This window comes from Castanea sativa, chromosome 11, assembly GCF_040712315.1.
Source record: "Castanea sativa cultivar Marrone di Chiusa Pesio chromosome 11, ASM4071231v1".
NCBI lineage: Eukaryota > Viridiplantae > Streptophyta > Magnoliopsida > Fagales > Fagaceae > Castanea > Castanea sativa.
The window spans coordinates 52,513,444-52,538,723 of NC_134023.1; the positions used below are offsets into that span (position 1 = coordinate 52,513,444).

Consider the following 25,280-nt stretch of genomic DNA (forward strand, 5'->3'; position numbering starts at 1 on the left):
CCGTCTAATCTCTTCCCTTCTACCTTTCCAAGGCTCTATTTAAAAAATAAAAAATAAATAAAATTAATAGAAGGATAATATAAATCCTAAAATATCTCGAAATATGAAAATCTGTCGGATGAATTATAAGGCTCTGGACCTTTTTCGGGCTCTATTTCGTTAGAAGAGTAAAAACTTAGAGGGATGAAAGATACAATAATTTTGAAGTGAAAATTTCATAAAATTTAAGGTATGTTTGAGATCTGTTTATTTTACTATAAGTATGGTAGATAAAGGTAAAAGTTAGCTGAAATAGTACAGTGGGATCCATAAATAGTATCAAAAAGTACAGTAGAACCTATAAATAATACCAAAAATAAGTTAAATAGTAAAATAAACTGACTTTTTAACTTAAGAGTCAAACACACACTTACAATAAAAGATACCTAAAAAAAAAAAAAATTAAAAACCACTTCGAAAAAGCTACATCAAACTAACCCCAAATTTGTTATTAGAGCAGTTATACCATGACATTTTAATCATAATAATACAGAATTGGCAAATGCTAGAATTTTTCTGATCATTTGTAAATCTTACTTCTACACATGTAGAACATTCGAATCAAACCTCGTAGCAAAAAAGGCAAAGCAGCTGCAGTCAGGACGTACTTAAATCTATAAGATTCATGAGGTGTGACAGCAAATATAGTAGATCCATAAGTCACAAGCATTGAAGCTGTGGCAATCAGTATTTCTAAATGGAAAGGGAACCTATATGTGAGAGACATAATGACCAGAACCTATGTGGAAAGTGCCACAGTGTTAAAAACCAAGAAAACATAGTATGCTTGTTTTCTAGAGGCATAAATGGCACTTCCTGCTTTGTGTCCAAGGTCATCATCTTGCCAAACCCCACCGGGAGGGTTAACCCCAGCTTGAAAGGTCACTGCAGCAATCAATGTAGCAACAACTAAGAGAACATTTCGAGCATCGGCGGCCAAGTCCTCGACATCCTTATATTGGAAGTGTGTAAACCAGCTCTTGCTCCTTGTAGTTGAAGCAGAAGCCATTTTCTTCAAAAAATTACAATGTACCAAAGTTTGTGTTAAGGACTAGTTATATATAGAATGAATAATGTTATTATAACTAGCATCTCTTTTTGGGGGGCAAATTTTACAAGCTTTCCATTTGATTAATTCACACTCATCCCCAAAAGTTTTAAGAAATAATATTCTCACCCTTTGAGGTCTTATTAATGGAATATTCTGCTAGGAAAGTAAAGATGTAAGAGGAGATGGACTTATTTGTTGCGTTTATAATTAAGAAAAAGAGTGTCATTTTAGAGAAACCTCATCTAAAGTTGGTGTATAGTGTTTATACCTAAAGAATTAGAGGAGTGTCATATCGGAGAAACCTCATCGAAATTTTTTTTTTTTTTTGTTGAGTATTCATCTTAATTAATTTTTTCCATACCTTTTGTCGTGTCTCAATCTTTTCCTGGTAGTTGGGTTGGGTCCATCCCAAAATATTTGTCAATTGCCAAGAAGGTAGTATTGTAGTGCATGTGAATTTACGTGATTTGTCCATATATATAAAATTCTATCCCTTGCTGTTCGTGTTTAAATTTATAGTATTACTTTAACTCTCAAAAGTCAAAAGTCAAAAGTCAAAAGTTCATGGAACGATGTCAAACTTGGCTATAATTTATCTTCTTAAAATTTGAGATCATTTTTATTTTATCCTCTAGCGTTTAGAACTTTGGATTTAAACCCCTTACATTATATAAAGTTAACCTTATGTTTGTGAAATGTCACCTCAACTTGAAATCACGTAATTTCCCAATTCACAATATTTTTTACAAATTATTAAAGGCTGAGTAAAGAAGAGTTCATTGGAAATTAACGTGATATTATTATAGTTATAACTTACTATTTTAAGGCTTGTTTGGATTGTAGGGAAGAAATGAGTAATAGAGAAGAGTAGAGTAGAGTAAGATTTGCAAAAAATGAATGGATGCTCTAAGTGTACAAGTAAGAAAATATTTTTAAAAGCTTTTATAAGAAAAAAAAAGTAATTGATTTTTTGAACAGCTTTTTATATTTCTCATATTAAAACTTTTTAAAAATAATTTATTAACAAATATCCCAAAGCCATTATTAAGCTTTTTTTTATTTTATTTTATTTATTTATTTATTACCATTTGCAGTAAGGATGCCAATAGGGTCTCAAGATCAAGACAAAGGAACAAGGAACAAGGAACAAGTGCTGGCCAGACCCGGTCAAGAGCCTCTCATCAGGTCAACCTTGTGCTCATGAATCCAACAAGAAGACTCCAATCAACCACTCGTAAGCCCTCTTTTTCTTTGGCCTTTGTTGAATGTTGAATGGTAGAGGAAGCTGTAAATGATTCAAAAGAATCATTAGGATTAATTAATTAGATAAGGGCTCACGAAAATAAAATAAAAATATATATATATATAGATGGGTTCAAGTTACACCTGGTGTAACTCTTTGGAGTTACACATTTTTTAAATCGTTAGATTTAAGTAGATCCAATAGTTAAAAAAAACTCTCATTATTACAAATATTCTTATTAGGATCGCATTAATTATTCTCATTTATTACATTCTAAACCTATTTCTAAACTCAAAAACGTCTGACTCTCTCTCTCTACTTTGTCTCTCTCCATTACTCTCTCTCTCTCTCTGTCTCCTCCACCATTACTCCACCAGTGGATGTGACTTTGTTGAAGGGTTTCATTTAAAGAGAGTCAAAAGAGCAACGTACCTGACATATGTAAGTGAAAGATGAAAGAGTAAATTAAAAGACAGTTTTGAGCGTAGTATATAAACTGTAACTAGCAATTGAACCATGTAATTGCCGAAGGTACTCTTGCTTTAAAAGCAAAAAGATTACTCCCAAATGTTGGAAAAAAAAAAAAAAGAAGCGAAAAGGTCATCTCATGTGTTATTAGGAAGACGATATTTTACAATACGAACAAAGTCCTGCTCACGCAAACTCTGAATTTCATTCTAGTTATATTCTGTCATCACTATAATTTAAGGAATTCTCTCTTTTATTAATATTTTTTTATTTTTTTATTTTTTTTTTGTAGGTTATGCATTTTTCTGTGAAGGAGGGGTCCCTTGAGAGCGAGCATGCAAGTATTCAGGAGGTAATAATTGTCATTATACTCTATTGCTTCAATCTTTGGTTTTGCAAACCATTCGCATTACCTGAATTATATATATACCTCTCCTGCAGGTGGCAGATTCTTATGTTGTGGATGAGAGGGTGGGTTTTGCTGAGCCTGCTAATGGAGTAGAACTTTATTTTTTGTCCACCACATAAAAGAACACGTGAAATGCTCAGTAAGATTCTCTCGTCTGAACACGTTGAGGCACTTAATAATATTGATAATTGGTGTTATTGTTTGGAGAAAGGCTCAGTTAACTTCCAAGAAACGAGGGGAGAGAGAGAGAGAGAGGTCAAACATTTTTAGGTTTAGAGATAGATTTAGAATGTAATAAATGTGAGTAATTAATGAGATCCTAATAAGAATATTTATAATAATGAGAGTTTTTTTTTAACCGTTGGATCTACTTAAATCCAATGGTTTAAAAAATGTGAAACTTCAAAGAATTACACCAAGTACAACTTGAACTCATTTTATATATATATATATATATATATATATATATATATATATATATATATATATATATAATTCAATGATATCAATGGGTCTAAGATTTTGTCAAGTTGCACATTTCTTGGAAAAGAAAGAGAATTCTCTTTATTAGTTCATTAAGTCATCCACCTCATCAAAAATTTGCATTTATGTTATTGTCAATGCATTAATTTCTACCGTTTCAATCAAAAACAAAAAAAAAATGCATTAATTACATGTCATGCATAAATGCATTAATATCAAAGTATGGATTATTTGTAGATGATGTACTAAATATATTTACATAAAATGAATTTATGTGATGGATTTTAAAATTTTATATATGAAATCATTTATTTGGAATTCTTATGAAATAAAGAAAATAAATAAATTGATTTGGAAGATGAAATTCTTGCCAAGTGGCACATTCATTGGAAACGATTTTTTTTTATTTTATACAAGATAGAAATTTTACTTTAACCTAATTTAAGTGTATATCTGCGTGAAACTCCTTCCTGGAGACTTGAATCTTAATCCTTGCCCGTACACTCCACAAATACTTATAATTGTGAAATGACCACTGCACCAAGGGTGCGCGGTGATCATTGAAAAAGAATTAGTTAAACTTCCATCTCATCAATTTTATTTTATTTTTTTTCATTTATGTTAACGCATTAATTATACAATTTAGAGTGTAGGATAATGATAAGTTCTCTTAAATTTTATATATATACATATATATATATATCGATATGTGTTTTAAATTTATCTTAATTAAGTCCCTTGATTATTGTATCAATACCTTAATTTGGTCCATAAACAAAAATTTTAACTAATATATATCAAATGTCAAGAAAAGATATATTTTTTTTATTAGAAAAAAGAAGAATAAATCTAACATATGTAGTGAGATATTAAGGGCCTATTGGGTTTGAATTTTTCAAGTGGTTTAAAAAAATATGTAAAAATAATTAAACTTGATTTATATCTTTCTAAATTAACCCCAAAAAAGAAGAAGATAATTTTTAACGCGAAAATTCCATAAAATTTATAACTAAAGATACATAGAGGGAAAAAAAAACATCAAAAAGCAAAATCAAACAGACCCATGCAAATTCGTACATAGATATAGCAGCTGTCCCACGACAGTTTTATGGAATAATAATACAGAATCGATCGGAACATGCTAGACGTCTGCTGAACTTTATTTTTGATAGAACTGATGGAAATTCAAGCTTTGTCGGCTACTGGATTTTCGGAAATCTTGCTTCCACATTTTCTGCATGAATTATCTTCAGAAATCCCACTACGACATTTGCCACACAGATTCTCTTGTTCTTGATTTGCTTTGTACTTGACCAAATAAATCAAAGCTCGTAGCACAAAAGGCAAAGCAGCTGCTATGAGGATGAACCGAAATTTAGAAGAATAATGAGCTGGCGTGACAGCAAATATGGCCGATGCGTAAGTTGCAAGCATTGAAGCTGTGGCAATCAATACTTCTAAATGGAAAGGGAACTTATATGTGAGAGACATAATGACAAGAACCGAAGTGGAAAGTGCCAGTGTTAAAGAACAAGAAAATATAGAAGTCGGGTTCTCGAGACGCATAAATGGCCGTCCCTGCATTATGTGATTGATAACATTAAGGGTGTGGCCCTTCAGCACTATTTTTTGCACATGTAGTGTCATTCTTTATCGTATAATCTTGCCAAACACCACCAGGAGGGTTAACCCCAGCTTGAAAAGTCACTGCTGCAATTAGAGCGGCGACTACCAAGAGAGTGTTTCGGACTTTGTCTGCTTCGTCCTTATTTGGGTTATATTGGAAGTCTGGGATCCAGCTCTTGCTTTTGCTAAATAGAAAGCAGTTAGCCATTATTTTTTCTCAAGCAATAACAATGTATCAATGCTTGTGTTGTGTACCTAGACTTACATCTATATATAATAGAATGAAATTTATATGCTTCTCTCACTCTGTCATTGTACAACTATCTTTTCCTGCTAGTTGCACCCAAAAGGTTTGTCCATTATCGAAAAGGACATACTACATTCGGTGTATGGGTTGTCCATATCTATTCCATGGTTTTGAGATTTTGAATAATTCTATAGACAGTCAATTTATATCCAATTTTACAATTTTACATGTTTAAAGACATAATACCCTATTCTTAAAAAAAAAAAAAAAAAAGGCATATTAATTACCCTACTAATCAAAAGTTGATTGAATAATGTTCTTAGCTGTATGGTAACATTTGAAATTTTAAGTAAGTGACGTCACCAAGTGACATAGGCTCACAATAGAGTCAGAGGTGTAAAGCCTAAAGGAGTAATCGCATTAATTATTGTCACTTGGAGAAACTACTTCCTCTCTTTTAAAACTTAAAATTTCGTACAAATATTTGCGGAGCCAAGAATTTATATTTGAGGAACTAAAAAGTGTAATAAAACTCATAAATAGTAGCAAAAATAAGCTAAATAGTATAAAAAAAAATGGCTTTGTAAGCCAATGTCAAACACACACTATGTATAATAGTCTAAATAGTACTACTATAAACATATATTTTTGAGATTTTCAATAGTTAAGTGATTTATAACTCAATAGTTTTTAATTTGTCAATAGACCCAGATTATCAAATTAAATTACAATCTATTAAGATTATAATTAAAATAAAAATTTACTAATGGGTTAAAGATTGCTAAAAAATAGAGAAACAACAGTCACTTAATGATAAAAAAATATAATCAAATAAATCAATCAAGTCTTCCAAGCAATTGAGAAGCGGGTTGGGAAGACAAAGTAAAGGACTAGAAAGAGGAGTTTATTAGATTGCTAAAAAATAGAAAAATGATTCTGTTGTGTCTCTAGTCTTATCTATATATAATAGAATGAAAGCTATATGTTTGGCCCTCCTACTATCTGATAGTTCACGAGCAATGATAAGAATATGACTACAATTTTTATAATGAAAGATTTTTGCCACAACTCTATCACTCACAACTTGACACATGAATAAGTTTTGACAAAATTATTGTGTTAGCATTTTCCGATAGTCCACTTATCTTTTCCTTGGGCGCAAATGTTTGGTACATTATCAGATGGCGCATCCTGTAGATTGGTATACGTGATTCACGTGGGCTGCGTGTCCATCCATATCTATTCAGTGGTTTACGTGTTCAAAAACATATTACCCTACTACTCAAAAGTTTATTGCATAATGTTATTAACTGTACGGTAACATTAGAAATCTATAAAAATAGAAAGAGTTGATTTACTTTCTATGATAGAAAATAAAGAAGAGAAAGAAGACTGTTGTTTACAAGCAAATTAACCTGCAATACATCAATTTTTTTTTTACCTCTGTTGTTTCGTTATATTGAATATATATGTAGAGGGATTTTTTTTTTTTTTGTTCACTCTTTCTTCTTTTCTTTTCTTTTTCGTATCTCATTAAGTTGAAAATTTTCTCTTTATTTTACAAGCAAACCTACAATACATCGTTGTTACATTTATCAGCTGCCAAAAATTAGTGGAGTTACATCCTTGTTTGGCAAAAATTAGTGTGCATAATTCATAGCTAGATACCATTGGATAAGACTAGTTGTTGAAAAACGATTGATGCAACTGAGAAGAATCCAGTTGACATGTTGACTAAGGTTGTGACCAAAGAGAAGCTTGAGCTTTGTGCCAAAATAGCTGGCATGAATTCTAACTGAAGACTTAGGATGAAGATCTCTTTCCTCAAAGGGCTAGAGGGGGAGATTGTTGAGGTGCAAGACACCTAGAGTCCAGCCCACTTAGGCTTCTATTTCAAAGGGAAATAGGAAAACTTGCCTACAAGGTTTAAGACTCCTAATTCAAGAACTATTAGGAGTGTCAGGTGACTTGATTGCTTTATATAAAGCTTGTACATGTATTTCACAAATAGAGAGAGAGAGAGAGAGATTCAGAGAGACTGAAGAATGAAACACAGTTTTGAAGCCGACTGTAGGAAAAAGATTAGTGTTTTGTGTGGCACAAATGGAAAAAAGAAAATGTGATTTTTCTTTTGCTCAAGACACACAAGGAAAATAAATTGGGGGTTTTCTCTAGGACGATTATTTGGATGCTACAATCACAGAGAGTTGAAGTATTCAGAGTGGAAGATCTTGCTATCGGATTTTGTGGTAAGGTTGTATTTGTTCCTAGAGATATTGTTGTATTTTACCAATTTATTGTGAACTTAGATTTTGGGTATAACTTGAATGTTGTAATCTCTATTTTATTATAGTGGCTTGATCGGATTTGCCCCGTGGTTTTTCCCTCTGCACTAGGAGGTTTCCCATATAATTTCTTGATGTTCTTGTTGATTGATTCATTTATCGCTTTCGTAGATTTCTATTTTCTTTGTTAGTTGGGTTATATTTAATTTAATTCACACATAGACAGGAATTTATCCCAACACTAACATTTTTAAGCGAAATAACATATGCATACCTCTACATGTTTATTTGTGTATCAGTTTCATACAATTTTATTTTGGTCCTGAAATTTTCTCAAATTTATGATTTGGAAAGAAGAGAGCAAATTTAATTGATTCTACTGTACAATGTAAGATGAAAGCATGACGCATCAGTAGGTGACATAAGCGTTACGACGAAAAGGATCAACATTTTCTTTTTAGGTGGGTTTGGGCCTACATGTTACAACTATTTGACGCTTGGTAAAGGAAAATTCATACTTTTTATTTTGTAGATTAAAAAAATGTGTGCAATATTATATATTTTTTGTAAATATGTATAATGTTGTACATATTTGTTTAGTCCATATATATATATATATATATATATATATATATATATATATATATATATATATATATCAACTATCAACTAAATCATAGATTCTTCTTCTAAAAAACAAACTAAAGCATAGATGTGCTTAATAAAGTGATGACATGGAGTGTAAATTTTCTAACTGGAAAGCACTTCCTCTACATTGGATAGTGAAATTTTCTTCAACATTCAGATTCAAATGTCCAATTGGCATCCTCCAAATAAAAGATAGCATGTGATGCGCCTTGCTAGTTAGAACGGATCTTTCTAGCACCAATAATTCAAATTAAGATTTGATAGAGAATTCAAAATCAAATAGCAGCATCGAGTAAAAAATGTTTGGCCTATCATCAATAATTCAAACAAAACTTTGTTGACTATCAAATTGAACCTACGAAAAATAAAAGGAAACTCACACTTCAAATAGAAATTGTAATGAATCAAGATATGATACAAACTTGGATTCTAAATATTCTTAATAAGAGTCTATGGACACAACTTTTGTACTGTAACTTTTGTAATAATCTTGATACGTGTGATTATGATTAATAGAGAAAAAAATAGCGATTCCACATAAAAGTGATGATTTACCAATCAAAATTGCACAAATCATTAATTATGACAAATTCGATAATTGTCCTTTTGGGAACTAATTCTAAAACTCAATGTCGACCCAAATGAGACTATTAGCTATTGGTGTACCTCCAAGCACAAAATTTGAGAAGCAAGAAAGTCATGTGTTGATAAAACCTTAATTTGTGCCCAACTGGCATGACATAAAACAAAACAATATGTGTACACATATGATTTTAAGAACTGGAACGGTCAAAGAACTGAAACAATGTCCGGCCCCAATTTTTAATGGTTTTGGCTATTTTTACCTGACCGGTTTAGACCTAAGCAACATCATCAATTTCCAAGGAGTTACTGTTATCATACTATCTCTCCTAAGTAGTTTTGGGGTGAAGCAGCTTTCACCTTTGTGTATGTAATGAATATAATTCCCTCCTCAATTGCCATTGGTGAAATTTCATCTTTTGAGATGCTCTACAAAATTACTCCATATTATTTTGAACTTCGTTGTGTTTGGCTCCAATTTTTTTATCCTTCTCCCCAAAGTTGAACATGAAAAATTATCCAAAAGAGCTACTATTTATGTGCTTTTAAGCTATGGTATTAGGGGAAAAAAGGGACATCAGTGTTATGTTCATGTTGTCAGTTAATTTATATATCACTATGCCCAATCCATTTTGCAGCTGTCCTTTGTTGTGTGTGGGACAATGCATAATATTCATCTAATCTCGAGCTTAATGCTTAAATCTATAGTTGTTCACTCCTCAGCTAAAGCAGAATATTGAGCTTTAGCTTACGCTACTTCAAAAGTTATTTGGCTTCAATGATTACTCAAAGTGATATAGGGGTTTAGTTTTTAGTCCTACTCCACTTTATTTTGATAGTAAGGGCATGATCAAAACAATTATAATGATGTCTTTCATGATTGCATCAAACATATCAAGATAGAATGACATTTTTTTAATTTCATCACTGTGTGCGCGAAGAGTCATTGTTATGCCTTTCATTCCTTCACACTTACAAGTTGCAAATTTTTTGATGAAGTCTCAAATTTTTTGGTTCTCCAATCCTTTTCTTTTCTTTTTCGTATCTCATCAAGTTGAAAATTTTCTCTTTATTTTACATGCAAAACTGCAATACATCGGTGTTACATTTATCAGCTGCCAAAAATTAGTGGGTTACATCGTTGTTTGGTAAAAATTAGTGGAGAAAAAAGTGTGCATAATTCATAGGGACCGCTAAATTTGACCTACAAAGCGTAAAGACAAACAAGTGGGCTATTAAATAATAGCCACTGGACGAGTTCATGATCTAAACCAATGAAAACAACTGTTATAAAGTGCAACAAAATGAATCTAGCGTTTCCTAATTATGCATGCTACTACTCTAGAGAGTCAAAATTACTATTTAACTTTAATTTTCGAATGATGTAGTTAAACATCCCTTTTCAAACTATGTAGCTAAATACAACTATTTTTTAACTCGATATTATTAGTGTCGAGTTCTATACATATTTTACCATTTAATTTTTTTAAAAAAATTTGCATAGAATTTAGAAATATTATATTCTACTTAAAAATACGCATATGTCAAGTTCCAAAAAGTAGTATTCTACTAATTAAAATAGTTTGAAAAGAAGGTTGGTTGGCAACATAGTTTAAAAATTAAGGCTATTTAGCCATTTTTTCCATCTAAAGACAGAAAGTCTTGGACAATTTTTGTCACTACTGTGATATTTGTGACTATAAGTGATAAAGAAAAAATAATGATTTTATGTGCATGTAATAATTCATCAATCACAATTATATATATATCAAAATTGTAGTAAAAATTATGACAAATGGTGTGGTACTCGTAAAACTTGTCAAAATTACTATTCTCTTTTATTTTTTAAAGCATTATTATCCCCCATTAACCAATTCTTTTACGCAATATTTGTTTTTGTTTACAACACATCATACAACTTTTTTATACAATTTAGAGTTTAGGATAATGATAAGTTCTCTTAAATTATATATATATATATATATATATATATATATATATATATATATATATATATATATATATATATAGATATGTGTTTTGAGTTTATCTTAATTAAGTTCCTTGATTATTGTCTCAATACCATAATTTGGTCCATAAACAAAAATTCTTGGTTTCGCCCGAGTTATAACAAAAACTCAAGAACACTAACTAATATATATCAAATGTCAAGAAAAGATATATTTTTTTATTAGAAAAAAGAAGAATAAATCTAACATATGTAGTGAGATATTAAGGGCCTATTGGGTTTGAATTTTTCAAGTGGTTTAAAAAAATATGTAAAAATAATTAAACTTGATTTATATCTTTCTAAATTAACCCCAAAAAAAAAAAAAAAAAGATAATTTTCAACGCGAAAATTCCATAAAATTTATAACTAAAGATACATAGAGGGAAAAAAAAAAAACATCAAAAAGCAAAATCAAACAGACCCATGCAAATTCGTACATAGATATAGCAGCTGTCCCACGACAGTTTTATGGCATAATAATACAGAATCGATCGGAACATGCTAGACGTCTTCTGAACTTTATTTTTTATAGAACTGATGGAAATTCAAGCTTTGTCGGCTACTGGATTTTCGGAAATCTTGCTTCCACATTTTCCGCATGAATTATCTTCAGAAATCCCACTACGACATTTGCCACACAGATTCTTTTGTTCTTGATTTGCTTTGTACTTGACCAAATAAATCAAAGCTCGTAGCACAAAAGGCAAAGCAGCTGCTATAAGGATGAACCGAAATCTATAAGAATAATGAGCTGGCGTGACAGCAAATATGGCCGATGCGTAAGTTGCAAGCATTGAAGCTGTGGCAATCAATACTTCTAAATGGAAAGGGAACTTATATGTGAGAGATATAATGACAAGAACCGAAGTGGAAAGTGCCACAGTGTTAAAGACCAAGAAAACATAGAAGTCGGGTTCTTGAGACGCATAAATGGCCGTCCCTGCATCATGTGATTTAAAACATGAAGAATGTAGCCCTTCAGCACTTTTTTGTGCACATAAAGCGGCATTCTCTCTATTATAATCTTGCCAAACACCACCAGGAGGGTTAACCCCAGCTTGAAAAGTCACTGCTGCAATTAGAGCGGCAACTACCAAGAGAGTGTTTCGGACTTTGTCTGCTTCGTCCTTATTTGGGTTATATTGGAAGTCTGGGATCCAGCTCTTGCTTTTGCTAAATAGAGAGCACTTAGCCATTATTTTCTCTCAAGCAATAACAATGTATCAATGCTTGTGTTGTGTACCTAGACTTACATCTATATATAATAGAATGAAAGTTATATGCATCTCTCTCACTCTCTGATTGTACACCTATCTTTTCCTGCTAGTTGGACCCAAAATGTTTGTCCATTATCGGAAAGGACATACTACATACGGTGTATGGGATGTCCATATCTATTCCATGGTTTTGAGACTTTGAATAATTCTAGAGACAGTCAATTTATATCCAATTTTACAATTTTACATGTTTAAAGACATAATATCCTATTCATAAAAAATAAAAATAAAAACAAAAAAGGCATATTAATTACCCTACTAATCAAAAGTTGATTGAATAATCTTCTTAGATGTATGGTAACATTTGAAATTTTAAGTAAATAAAGTAACCAAGTGATGTCACCAAGTGACATAGGCCCATAATAGAGTCAGAGGTGTAAAGCCTAAAGGAGTAATCGCATTAATTATTGCCACTTGGAGAAACTACCTCCTCTCTTTTAAAACTTAAAATTTCGTACAAATATTCGCCCGTAACGGAGCCAAGAATTTATATTTGAAGAGCAAAAAAGTGCAATAAAACTCATAAATGGTAGCAAAAATAAGCTAAATAGTAAAAAAAAAAAGTTGATTTTTTAAGCCAATGTCAAACACACTATGTATAATAGTCTAAATAGGACTACTATAAACATATATTTTTGAGATTTTCAATAGTTAAGTGATTTATAACTCAATAGTTTTTAATTTGTCAATAGACCCAGATTATCAAATTAAATTACAATCTATTAAGATTATAATTAAAATAAAAATTTACTAATGGGTTAAAGATTGCTAAAAAATAGAGAAATAATAGTCACTTAATGATAAAAAAATATAATCAAATAAATCAATCAAGTCTTCCAAGCAATTGAGAAGCGGGTTGGGAAGACAAAGTAAAGGACTAGAAAGAGGAGTTTATTAGATTGCTAAGAAATAGACAAATGATTCTGTTGTGTCTCCAGTCTTATCTATATATAATAGAATGAAAGCTATATGTCTGTCCCTCCTACTATTTGATAGTTCACGAGCAATGATAAGAATATGACTACAATTTTTATCATGATAGATTTTTGTCTCAACTCTACCACTTATCTTTTCCTTGGGCGCAAATGTTTGGTACATTATCAGAAGGCGCATCCTGTAGATTGGTATACGTGATTCACGTGGGCCGCGTGTCCATTAATATCTATTCGGTGGTTTACGTGTTCAAAAACATATTACCCTACCAAGGGCTGAAAATAAAATTATTATATAAAAAAAAAAATTTATTAGCTTATTTTACTTTAAAAAATATTTTTGAACACTTTAACTTAAATTTTACACACCCTAATCACAGATAAGTCTAACTCAAAACTAAACAATAACACAGGCCAACCCGTCCAAAACTAAAACAACACAAATTAGCCCATCCTAAAACCAAATAACAACACAGATCATATAGATCTCTCTCGCATGAATCTCATTTCATCTCAATTAATTATCTGACTATCTTGGTATTTTCAACTCTAATAATAAAGAGTGAATATTTGTGAGTGTCTATTTTATTATAAATTTATATTATATGTGTGAGTGTGTTTAATACTGATTATGAACATTTTTTTTAATAATTTTTTTGTATGAATTGTGATGTGTGCGAATGTGTGCATGAATAATATAAACATGATATAACTTTATATAATTTAATTTTTAGGAAATACAGAGCGTTTGTAATGATTCAAAATATTAAAACTTGTAGAAATAAATTGTTTTTTTATTTATATGCAAGATAGAAATTCTACCTTAACCTAATCTAAGTGTAAAGATAGTTCACTCCTAGAGACTTGAATCCCGGCCCTTACCCTCCACACCTCACAAGCACTTATACTTGTGGAGTACTATCGTACCAAGAGTGTGTGGTGGTGTAAAAAGAAATTGTACAACTTTATGTATTTGCGTTTTTTTTTTTTTTGTTAGTAACTTGATATAGCCAAGTTTTATTTTAATTAATTTTTTTTTGAACTTATATTCCTTAATGAACCCTCTGGATAAAATTTCTAGAGCCGCCACTGTACCCCTACTACTCAAAAGTTTATTGCATAATGTTATTAACTGTACGGTAACATTAGAAATCTATAAAAATAAAAAGAGTTTATTTACTTTCTATGATAGAAAATAAAGAAGAGAAAGAAGACTGTTGTTTACAAGCAAATTAACCTGCAATACATCAATTTTTTTTTTACCTCTGTTGTTTCGTTATACTGAATATATATGTAGAGGGATTTTTTTTTTTTTTTTGTTCATTCTTTCTTCTTTTCTTTTCTTTTCTTTTTCATATCTCATTAAGTTGAAAATTTTCTCTTTATTTTACAAGCAAACCTGCAATACATCGTTGTTACATTTATCAGCTGCCAAAAATTAGTGGAGTTACATCCTTGTTTGGCAAAAATTAGTGTGCATAATTCATAGGGACCACTAAATTTGACTCACAAAGCGTAAAGACAAATAAGTGGGCTATTAAATAATAGTGAGTGGACGAGTTCATGATCTAAAGAAAGGAAAACAACAAGTGCAACAAAAGCAATCATGCATGCACTTACTGCTCAGGGAAAATGACATTTAACTTTAATTTTTGAACTATATTTCAAACTATATAGCAAAATACTCTTGTTTTTTAATTTAATATTGTTTATGTCAAGTTCTGCGTGGAACTCAATATTAGTAATGTCTAGTTCTATGCGTATTTTTTACTTAAATTATTTTGAAAATTTTGTACAAAATTTGACAGTAGAAATGTTGAGTTCTACTTTAAAATACTCATACATATGTCGAGTTTCAAAAAAGTGGTATTTTGCGTTTGAAAAGGGGATTACTTGGCTATATAGTTTAAAAATTAAGGTTATTTAGCCATTTTTCCCGTCTAAAGACCAAAAGTCTTGGACACAATTTTTGTCACAACCATGATATATGTGATTATAAGTGATAAAGAAAAAGTAATGAGTTTATGTGATAATTTATCAATCACAATTACACATATCATTAAACTGTGCCAAAAATTGTAACAAATGATATCGTAGTCGAAAAACTTGTCTAAAAATTGTTCAATAGTGCTGTATGCGATGCATGAAAATTATATTTTTGTGCTCAATAGTGCTAATTAATTGCGTACGTAAGGAGTCGTTAACAAACACAATAAATTTTTTTTGAGATTATGTTGTACGGAAATTAGATAATCATTTTGGGATCTAATCTTGCTAATCAGTGCAATTCTCATCATATTTAGGGATCTTTGCTAATTATTGGAGATTATTATGCAAATATTTGTAGATACTCAATTTTTTTTTTCGGCTTCCAAAATGACACGCAAGAAGGACCATCTATTGGAGAAATTTATCTTTTCTCTTAGATCATTAAAGATCTGATTAGTAGGGGAATCGAGTTTGTTTGGGGGTCAAAGTAACATACATGCCTCCTTTAGGGCTCACTTAGACCAACCAAAAAGTTTTCTCTCCAAAATGAGGAGAAAACTTGGTGGAAAATATCTAATGGGTGAAGGACAAAAATGCCCATGTGCACTTCAGTATGTGTTGTGTTGTGTTGTGTTTTGTTTTTTTATTTTTTATTATTATATATTTAATTTCCAGTTTTAATAACTGTATCATTTTTGTTCTCATTCTTCTTTTTTTTTTTTTTCATTTGGTTTGTTGGGCTTCAGTACCCTTCATAAGTGTTGCTTTTGTTCTCATTTCAGTCTTCTTCTTTTTTTTAGCGTGATTTTTTTAAGACGTGATTTTTATTTTTTAATAAATTTGGGTGTTTTTTTTGTGGTTTGTCATTTTTTTGTTTTAATTAGGCATCATTTTTTAACAAGGGTATATAAATAAATTTATACAAACTCATTTTTTTCATCCCTCCACTTTTTCACTCCCAACCAAGCAAAAAGAAATAAAATTAAAATATTTTCTATCCTCCTACTTTTCCATCCTTCCACCATTTTCTATTCTCCCACTTTTCTACTCCTCCAACGAAACAAATCCTTAGTCCCATATGAAAGTGTTATATTGTGAAATAATTTATGTCCCTTAACTTATTCATAGAGAATAATTGTAACAATGAAGCTTGAATGAGATTGGCTTGGATTTTGTGTTCTTGTGCACTAGAGATGGAAGTATATTGAGATTAACCCCCTCCCCCCCAAAATTAATATTCTATATGTATTATTTATTATTTATCATTATTAAAAAATTTAAGAGATTTCGACCAAAAAAAAAAAGGATTTTGCCTACCAAAAAATTTGAATCACCCCCCCCCCCTCCAAAAGGAGAGAGAGAGATCTTTTGAACTCTAAAAAAAATTTGTAGTATCTCATTAAATATTGATAAATTATACAAATTTTATAAAAGCTCAACTCAAAAAAAAATTTTGTGAAAATAATATTGTGATAATTCTTTAAATGTTCTTATTCAATTAAATTTAAGGCATGTGGAAAAGGAAAATATATTTTCAAATTCAAAATTAAATACCAATTCGGTATGAGTAATAAATTAATGTTGTCTAAGGAGTTTAGGATTTGTTAACTCAAGCTCAACAATGCACTTTTCAGACTATATTTTCAATAATCTTAGTTTTTATAATTTTCTTGAGTACTCTTTTTTATTCAATTTATTTTTATTTTTAAAATATATTTTATAGTTTTTTGTTGAACTTTAGGACAATGTGCGAAGTGGCATGAGATATCAATTGAAAAGAAAATCGAGTTTTTTGAGAGACTAAATTGGAATGATAGTTTTCTATTGTTATTTGTTGGTCAAATAATTGATATATATTCTTAGTAATTAGTGTATTACACAAGTTTTTTATTATTAATTATGAATGGTAAATGAAATTAAAGCAAAAGTTATCTCAAAACACATCAATAAAGTTAAAAATATGTTACAAATACTATATAAACTCTCAATTTAAATTCAATTCTTTATATAACACTTAAAGATCTTTCAATTACTCAATAATACTTATTCAATTTAGTAAGAAAAATAGTACATAAGCCAAGCTTATGATGTTAAAAAATACATAAAAAATTAAATTAAGAATTTCTTTGTAATTTTAACTTAATTACCTCTCACAAAATAAATAAATATATATATATATATATATATCTATATATATAAAATCACTAACATTTTTAATCGAAATAACAAACATATGCATACCTCTGCATGTTTATTTGTGTTTGAGTTTCATACAATTTTATTTTGGTCCTAAAATTTGTCCAAAAATAAGATTTGGAAAGAAGATAGCAAATTTAATTGATTCTACTTTACAATGCAAGACGAAAGCTTGCCACATCAGTCGGTGACATAAGCGTTATGACGAAAAAGATCAACATTTTCTTTTCGGGTGGGTTTGGACCTACATGTTACAATTATTTGACACTCACATGTGATAAAGGAAAATTCATACTTTTTATATTGTAGATTAAAAATATCTGTACAATATTACATATATTTTTGCAAATGTGTATAAAGTTGTTACATATTTGTTTAATCTATATATATCAACTATCAACTAAAGCATAGATTCTTCTCTTAAAAAAACAAACTAAAGCATCGATGTGCTTAATAAAGTGACGACATGAAAAAGGAGTGTAAATTTTCCAACTGGAAAGCACTTCCTCTTTTTTGGATATTGAAATTTTCTTCAACATTCACATTCAAATGTCCAATTGGCATCCTCCAAATAAAAGATAGCATGTGATGTGCCATGCTAGTTAGAAGTTAGAACAGATCTTTCTAGCACCAACAATTCAAAATAAGATTTGATATAGAATTCAAAATCAAATAGCACCGTCGAGTAAAAAATGTTTGGCCTATAGTATAGCATCAATAACTCAAATCAAAACTTTGTTAACTATCAAATTGAACCTACGAAAAATAAAAGGAAATGACCACACTTCAAATAGAACTAGTAATGAATCAAGATATGATACAGACCTGAAACCTACATATTTTTAATAATCCTATAATATGTGTGATTATGATTAATAGAGAAAAAAATGGTGATTTTATATAAAAGTGATGATTCACCGATCACAATTGCACATATCATTAATTATGACAAATTTAATTTTCTTTTTGGGAACTAAATCTAAAACTCAATATTGACCCAAAGGAGACTATTAGCTATCGGTGGACCTCTTCGGCCTATAAGATAAACCAAGCAAAAAATTTGAGAAGCAATACACGTGTGTTGATATAATTAACATTAATCTGTGCCCATTTTACAGTTGTCCTTTGTTGTGCGTGGGATAATGCATAAAAGTCTATTATTATCTTGTTCATCTAAGCTCGAGTTTAATGCTTAATCTGTAGTTGTTTACTCCTTAACTGAACTAGACTATTGAGCTTTAGCTTACATTACTTCAAAAGTTATTTAGCTTCAATGTTTACTCAAAGTGATAAAGGGGTTTTGTTTCTAGTCTTACTCCGCTTTATTGCGATAGCAAGGTCATGGTCTAAGCATCACATAATAATTAAATAATGCATGTCGCTAAAGAAAATTTATTTTCAAATTTAAAATAAAATACCTATTTGGTATGAGTAGTAAAATTAATGTTGTGTTAAGGAGTTTAGGTTTTGTCCAATTTCAATTATGCACCTTTCAGACTATACGTTCAATATGCTTAGTTTTTATAATTCACAAGCATGCTCTCATATTTTATATATAATATGCGTGTGTGCCATTTGAGTTTCATACCATTTCATTTTGGTTCTAACGATTTGCATCCAAAAATAAAAAATTTCTGATATCTTGAATAAAAGAGCAAATTTATTACTTGACAAAAGCAAGCCATCAGCAGGTGATATCACCAAGTGACATGGCCCCATACTAGAGCCAGAGGTGTAAAGCCCTAAAGGAGTGATGGTATTATTACCACTTGGAGAAACTACTTCCTCAATTTTGGAACGTAAAACTTGGTCTATTTAAATATCATTTTTCATTTAAGTCTAACTAAACTTTTTGTTAAGTTAAAAAAAAATTACAAGAAACTAAGATAATTTAGGATCGTCAGAATCGTACAATCTTACCAATCTTGAATGATCACAAAAATCATTGAAAGATCCAGATTCTTTTGGACAAATAAAATCATAAAATTGTAGGATCCAAATTGAGATTTTCACAACCATATTTATTAGTGTCTAATTTATGTTAAAAGTCATAGTACCTTTTTAAAGTGGACATGGAACTTATAATTATACCTATCTTACATTCAAATGCGACAAATATGTGTAATCAACTATATAAAGTGATGATATAAAGGAGTGATCGAACCATGTTTATTAGTGTCTGATATATCTTAAAAGTCATAGTACTTTTTTAAAGTTGACATGGAACTTTTTTTTTTTTTTTGAGCAAAGTTGACATGGAACTTATAATTATACTTATCTGACGCTCAAATGTGACAAATATGTATAATCAATTATATAAAGTGACGACATAAAGGAGTGATCAAATTTTTGCCACTTGGAGAAAGTGCTTCCTCTATTTTGGACAGTGAAATTTTCTACAACATTCATATTCAATTTGTATTTTGTCCAATTCGCATCCTCCCCAAAAAAACAGATGAGCAAATTAAAATTAACCGGAGGATAACTGACAGCATGTGATGTGAAGCTGTCTAGCTCCAATAATTCAAAATAAGATCTCATTTAGACTTCAAAATCACATGGCACCTTTTTATACATTAAAAAAAAAAATTGAAGGATAAAAGGCAATATCGAATAGAACAAGTTTAGCCTATAGCTGTGTAGCACCAATAATTCAAAATAAAACTTGTTTAACCTATGAAAAATATGTTTAAATATTAGCATTGATACACCATGTTGAATATGCTATTATGGATGCGGAAGCGAAAGCATAAAGTATAGAACACAATAACACAAAAGGATTACGTGGTTCAGCCTAACGGCCTACATCCACGGAGGAAACCCTAAAGGGCTACATCAATAATATATTAGAGTGTAGAACAAATCCTGTGTTACAATGAACCATAACATGTGTATATATAGTAGACTAAACCCTAAACTAATAGACTTCTAGTACAAGTAGGAAACTTGGCTTGCACACAAAGTAGAATTAGGCTTGGGCTTATGTTAATGGGCTAATATATCTCTAACAAAATAAAAGGAAACAATCACACTTCAAATAGCAATGAATCAACATATGATACAGACCCGTATTCCACAACTTTTTAATTATAAAGCTAAACCTCTTGCGTGTTCAGGCTCCACAAATGTTAAAAATGAAGTGCAGTATTGTCAGGTTTTTATTCTTTTTTGGCTAAATTTTTTCACACTTATTTACATTTATTATTTCACATCACATTTTAACACATAAATTTATCTGTAAAAATGTTTTTTTTTTTGGTGTAAAGTAGTTAATCCGGAACTCAACGTAGGCCCAAGATAAGCCAAACACAAAATTTGAGAAGTGAGACAGGTGTTGATTGGCTTTTAAATTTGTGTACAATGTCGTGACATAAAATAGAGCAATATGTGTATACATCCAACAATGAGAGAGGTGAACAAGACAGTGAAAACAGGGGCAGAGCCAGAGGGGGGCGAGGGGGGGCACCTGCCCCCCTGACTCCTAAAATATCATTGCATATGTAGTAGTCTGCTATAAGTTACTCCCTAACATAGAGAAGAAAAAAAAAAAAAAAAAAAGAACTCCCACTTGAAAGTGACACAGGAAAAAGAAGTTACTCTCAAAAGACCAAACCATGTACTTTTTCACCAATTTCACTATTCTTATAAGCAGCTTTTGTCTGTCCCAGTGTTGCACCTATTTCACTATTTTTTTTTTATTTAATATCATTATTTTCACAATTTTCACTATGATATCTTTCACAGCATTTTATTATTGAGTGATGCTAAAGATATTACAAATTTTACTACTTATATCTTACAAATCGGCATCTCACCAACCACCAAAAATAATTTCAAACATATATTCATTATATTGTTTAAGTAACACTAATCACATTTTTACCACATTAGTTTGTAAAATTTGTAGTAGCTATGACTATGAATTGGTTAATTTTGTTTATTTATTTTAATGTTATGAATTATATTCATATTTTCTTGCAATTGTTTATTTATTTTGTTATTATTATTGATTAATATTTTTTAGATTAATTTTACTTTTAATATATATTTTTTTAATTTTGCCCCCTCTAAACTAAAATCCTGGCTCCGCCACTGAGTGAAAACATCCAAAGATAGGGAAAACAAAATGTTAAAAACTTCTAACAAAAACAATAAATTTAGTAGTATATAAAACTATAAACTAAAGAAAAGATTCCATATTTCAAATTAGATCGAAATTTTTTTTATTTTATCACTTAAATTCCTAAATTTAGGAAACGTTTGAAGTCCTTGTATGTCTCTGTAATTTCATTTTTCGTTATTTTGGGAAGTAACAGTGCAGTGGTAAAGGAAAACCATTAATAAAACTCTGTATTCCATATCGCAAACTAGTTTTAATTCTCTGGCAATCTCTTTCTTACTCTAAGCAACAAAAAAATATATATATATATCATTTTAAAAAAAGTTTTTTCTCTTTACCTTCTTTCTTTATTGGCTGTGAAATTGATTTATGAATTACCCCTAGATGAATGTAGTTTAATAAAAAGTTTTCGTTTTCTCTGCTCTATTGCTGTTCAAAATAATATAAATAAATAATGGACATGGACATGGACTTCAAATATGAAACTGGACTTTCATAATATTAAAAAATTAAATTAAAAAAAAAATCCTTTGACCTTATTATATGAAACATGGTATAGACTTTGAGCTTTTCCATGATGTCCTCAAATTTGTGAAACAAGCTTGGAGTGTGGTGATCAACTCTGCACAGCCATGATTAGCCAAGTTCTCTTATCACCAGCTTGAGAAAGATAAGGGCTTCTTTTAATAAGGGACCCCTATATCAGAGTATAAATGAAGCTAACAGGATTAGTAGCAAGAGCAGAGGAGAAGCTAGCAAGATCAGAGGCCATAGCAGTGATCATAGTGCAGACACATCAATAGCAGAGCATAGACAAAACGACAATAAGAAGTAGTTTCTATACAGCATGTAGTTTAGTGTAGTTAGGTATTTACTTAAGTGACAACACGTGAGAAGGTTTGTTAATCCTGAAGCTAGCACATGTGATAGGTTGTTACTTCTGTTAGTTAGTTATTTTTTCTTTCACACTTGTACAGACTAGTATAAATGTAGTTCCTGTAATCACTCTTAATAATTAATGAGAATATTCAGTTTTAATTCTCTGTTTTTGTGATATGGTATCAGGGCAAATTCCCAAATTCCTGTAGGGTTTTTCTTTTTTTTTAGTTTTAGTTTTCTTTTCCAATTTTCCCGAGAAAATCTCTCTGTTTCTTGAGAAAATTGTGCTTCTTGAGAAAATTTGCCTTCGTGTTTGTGAGAAATTTCTTCTTTGTTTGCCAATTATGGCTTCCGCTACAAATACAAATGGTTCTACAAATGCTTCAACGTCTGTGACTCAATCTCCTTCCACACAAGATTCTCCAATGGACAAACCTCTGTTTTTGCATCACGCAAAAAATCCAAGCCTGGTTCTTGTCACACAGCCTTTGATAGGTGGAGAAAATTATGCAGCTTGGGCTGGTGCAGTGAGAAAAGCTTTACTCACCAAGAACAAATTAGGGTTCATTGATTGGACTTTGACTCTCTCATCACCATTGGTATCTACTCCTTCGAATGTGCAAGCTTGGATAAGGTGTGACAACATGGTTGGCACATGGCTAACCAATTCAATCTCACCAAAGTTATAGGCAAGCATCATTTATGAAGACATTGCTTTGGAAATTTGGAATGACTTGAAGAATCGTTTTGCTCAGACTAATGGACCTAGAATTTTCAATCTTCAAAAGGACATTGCAGAGCTTCATCAAGGTGAGATGTCTGTTACTGATTTCTTTACTCAGTTGAAGGTGTTTTGGGATCAATTGCAAAACCTTAGTCCATTTCCTTCATGTACTTGTGGTAAATGTGTTTGCAATATTAATAAGAGGCTTACTGATCTACAAGTGAGAGAGTCTGTGATAAAATTTTTAATGGGATTGAATGATTCTTTCTCCTAAGTTTGATCTCAAGTCTTGCTTATGGATCCTATCCCATCTCTTAGTAAGGTGTACTCCTTGTTAATTCAAGAAGAGACACAAAGATCAGTGCCTAATGCCTCTATTGCTAAGGTTGATTCCACTGCTATAGCTGCTAAATTGTTCAATGAACATCTTGGTCCAAATCTTGGTAATTCTGGTGGCAAAGGGAAAGAGAGACCAACTTGTACTTTCTATGGCAAGATTGATCATACAGTAGATAAGTGTTATAAAAAGCATGGTTTTCCACCTAGGTTCAAGTTCAAGAATAGACCTCCTATGGCTCATCAAGTCTCTTCAGATGTATTGCCCACTACTTCCCCACTACATCACCAGAATTCTGTTTTTACTCCTGAGCAATGCCAGCAGCTTCTTGCTTTGTTTGGGGCTTCAAATTCATCTCTTGTAGCAGCTTCAGCTTCACCCAAGGAGAGTCTAATGGCAAATGTAGCATCATCTTCTGCCTCTACCGGTGTTACAATGTCAGGTATTGACTTATCACATAGTGTTTTCTCAACCCAAGTAGTGAATAGAAGGGCTTATGACAAACAGACTTGGGTGTTGGATACTAGAGCTACTGACCATTTTGTTTGTTCAGTTGATATGTTGACTTCAATTACTGCTACCATGCAGTCTTTGGTTCACTTACCCAATGGGGAATCAGCTCAAGTTACTCACATTGGGACTATTGTTCTTTCTTCTTCACTTACCCTTTATAATGTTCTCTGTGTCCCATCCTTTAGTTTTAACTTGCTATCTGTTAGTACACTTACACTTTCTCAGCCTTGTTGTCTTGTTTTCCTCTCCACTTATTGTTGTATTCAGGACCTTTTATCTTGGAAAATGATTGGGGTGGGCAAGGCTGTTGATGCGTTGTACTTGTTGCAATGTGATACTTTCCAGCACATCTCTTCTTCTTCACTTGCAGACTACTTGATCAATCACAAGTTTCATGCTGCTACTTTTCCTCCTTTCTCTGCAGCCACTTCTGCAACTACAAGTTCCTCTTCTTCTCATCTTTGGCATGCAAGATGAGGTCATCCTTCTGATCTCAAGCTTAGACTTTTAGGTCCTCATATACCTTCTTTACAATCTCCTTGTAATAAGACTTGTCAAGTTTGTCCTATGGCCAAACTTAAAAGATTACCTTTTCCTTTTAATAATAACATTAGTGCTTGTGCTTTTGATTTGGTTCATATGGATGTGTGGGGTCCTTATTCTGTTCCCACTTTAGATGGTTTCAAATATTTCCTAACAATTGTTGATGATGCAACCCGTGCAACTTGGTTATTCTTAATGAAATCTAAATCTAACGTCATGTTCTTGTTTCAATCTTTTTGCACTATGGTTGTTACTCAATTCGGCCATAACATCAAATCCATTAGAACTGATAATGCCAAAGAGTTTGTCATGCCTGATTTCTTCAATTCTCATGGTATTATACATCAGCACAGCTGTGTTTATACTCCACAACAGAATTCTGTTGTGGAGAGAAAACACCAACACCTTCTTTCCATTGCAAGGGCATTGCAAATTCAATCACAAGTACCTCTCCAGTTCTGGGGTGATTGTGTTTTGACTGCTGCATACCTTATAAATAGACTTCCCTCTCCCTTATTGCATGACAAAACACCTTTTGAACTCTTGTTTCATAAGGCACCAGATTATGATCATCTCAAAGTCTTTGGCTGCCTATGTTTTGCTTCTACTATTGCCCATTCTAGGACCAAATTCTCACGAAGGGCAAGAAGATGTGTTTTTCTTGGTTATCCTTGTAAT

The 25,280-nt window shown here is 31.2% G+C and overlaps 1 protein-coding gene across 1 annotated transcript; it reads left to right on the top strand.

The window, feature by feature from the left end:
• The first annotated feature begins 22,829 nt into the window (after positions 1-22,829).
• LOC142616705 (uncharacterized) lies at positions 22,830-24,536 on the top strand. The gene is made up of 3 exons (XM_075789504.1): positions 22,830-23,132; positions 23,241-23,385; positions 23,497-24,536. Exons 1-3 carry the CDS (start codon positions 22,830-22,832, stop codon positions 24,534-24,536), a joined length of 1,488 nt encoding a protein of 495 aa, XP_075645619.1.
• The last annotated feature ends 744 nt before the right edge of the window (positions 24,537-25,280 follow it).

Excerpts from the sequence above, each read along its gene's own strand:
- LOC142616705 (XM_075789504.1), top strand. The coding sequence starts at position 22,830 with ATGGCTTCCGCTACAAATACAAATGGTTCTACAAATGCTTCAACGTCT. Across the intron at positions 23,133-23,240 it reads GGATAAGGTGTGACAACATG|ACTAATGGACCTAGAATTTT; the intron begins GTTGGCACATGG and ends CGTTTTGCTCAG. Across the intron at positions 23,386-23,496 it reads ATTTCCTTCATGTACTTGTG|TCTTGCTTATGGATCCTATC; the intron begins GTAAATGTGTTT and ends TTTGATCTCAAG.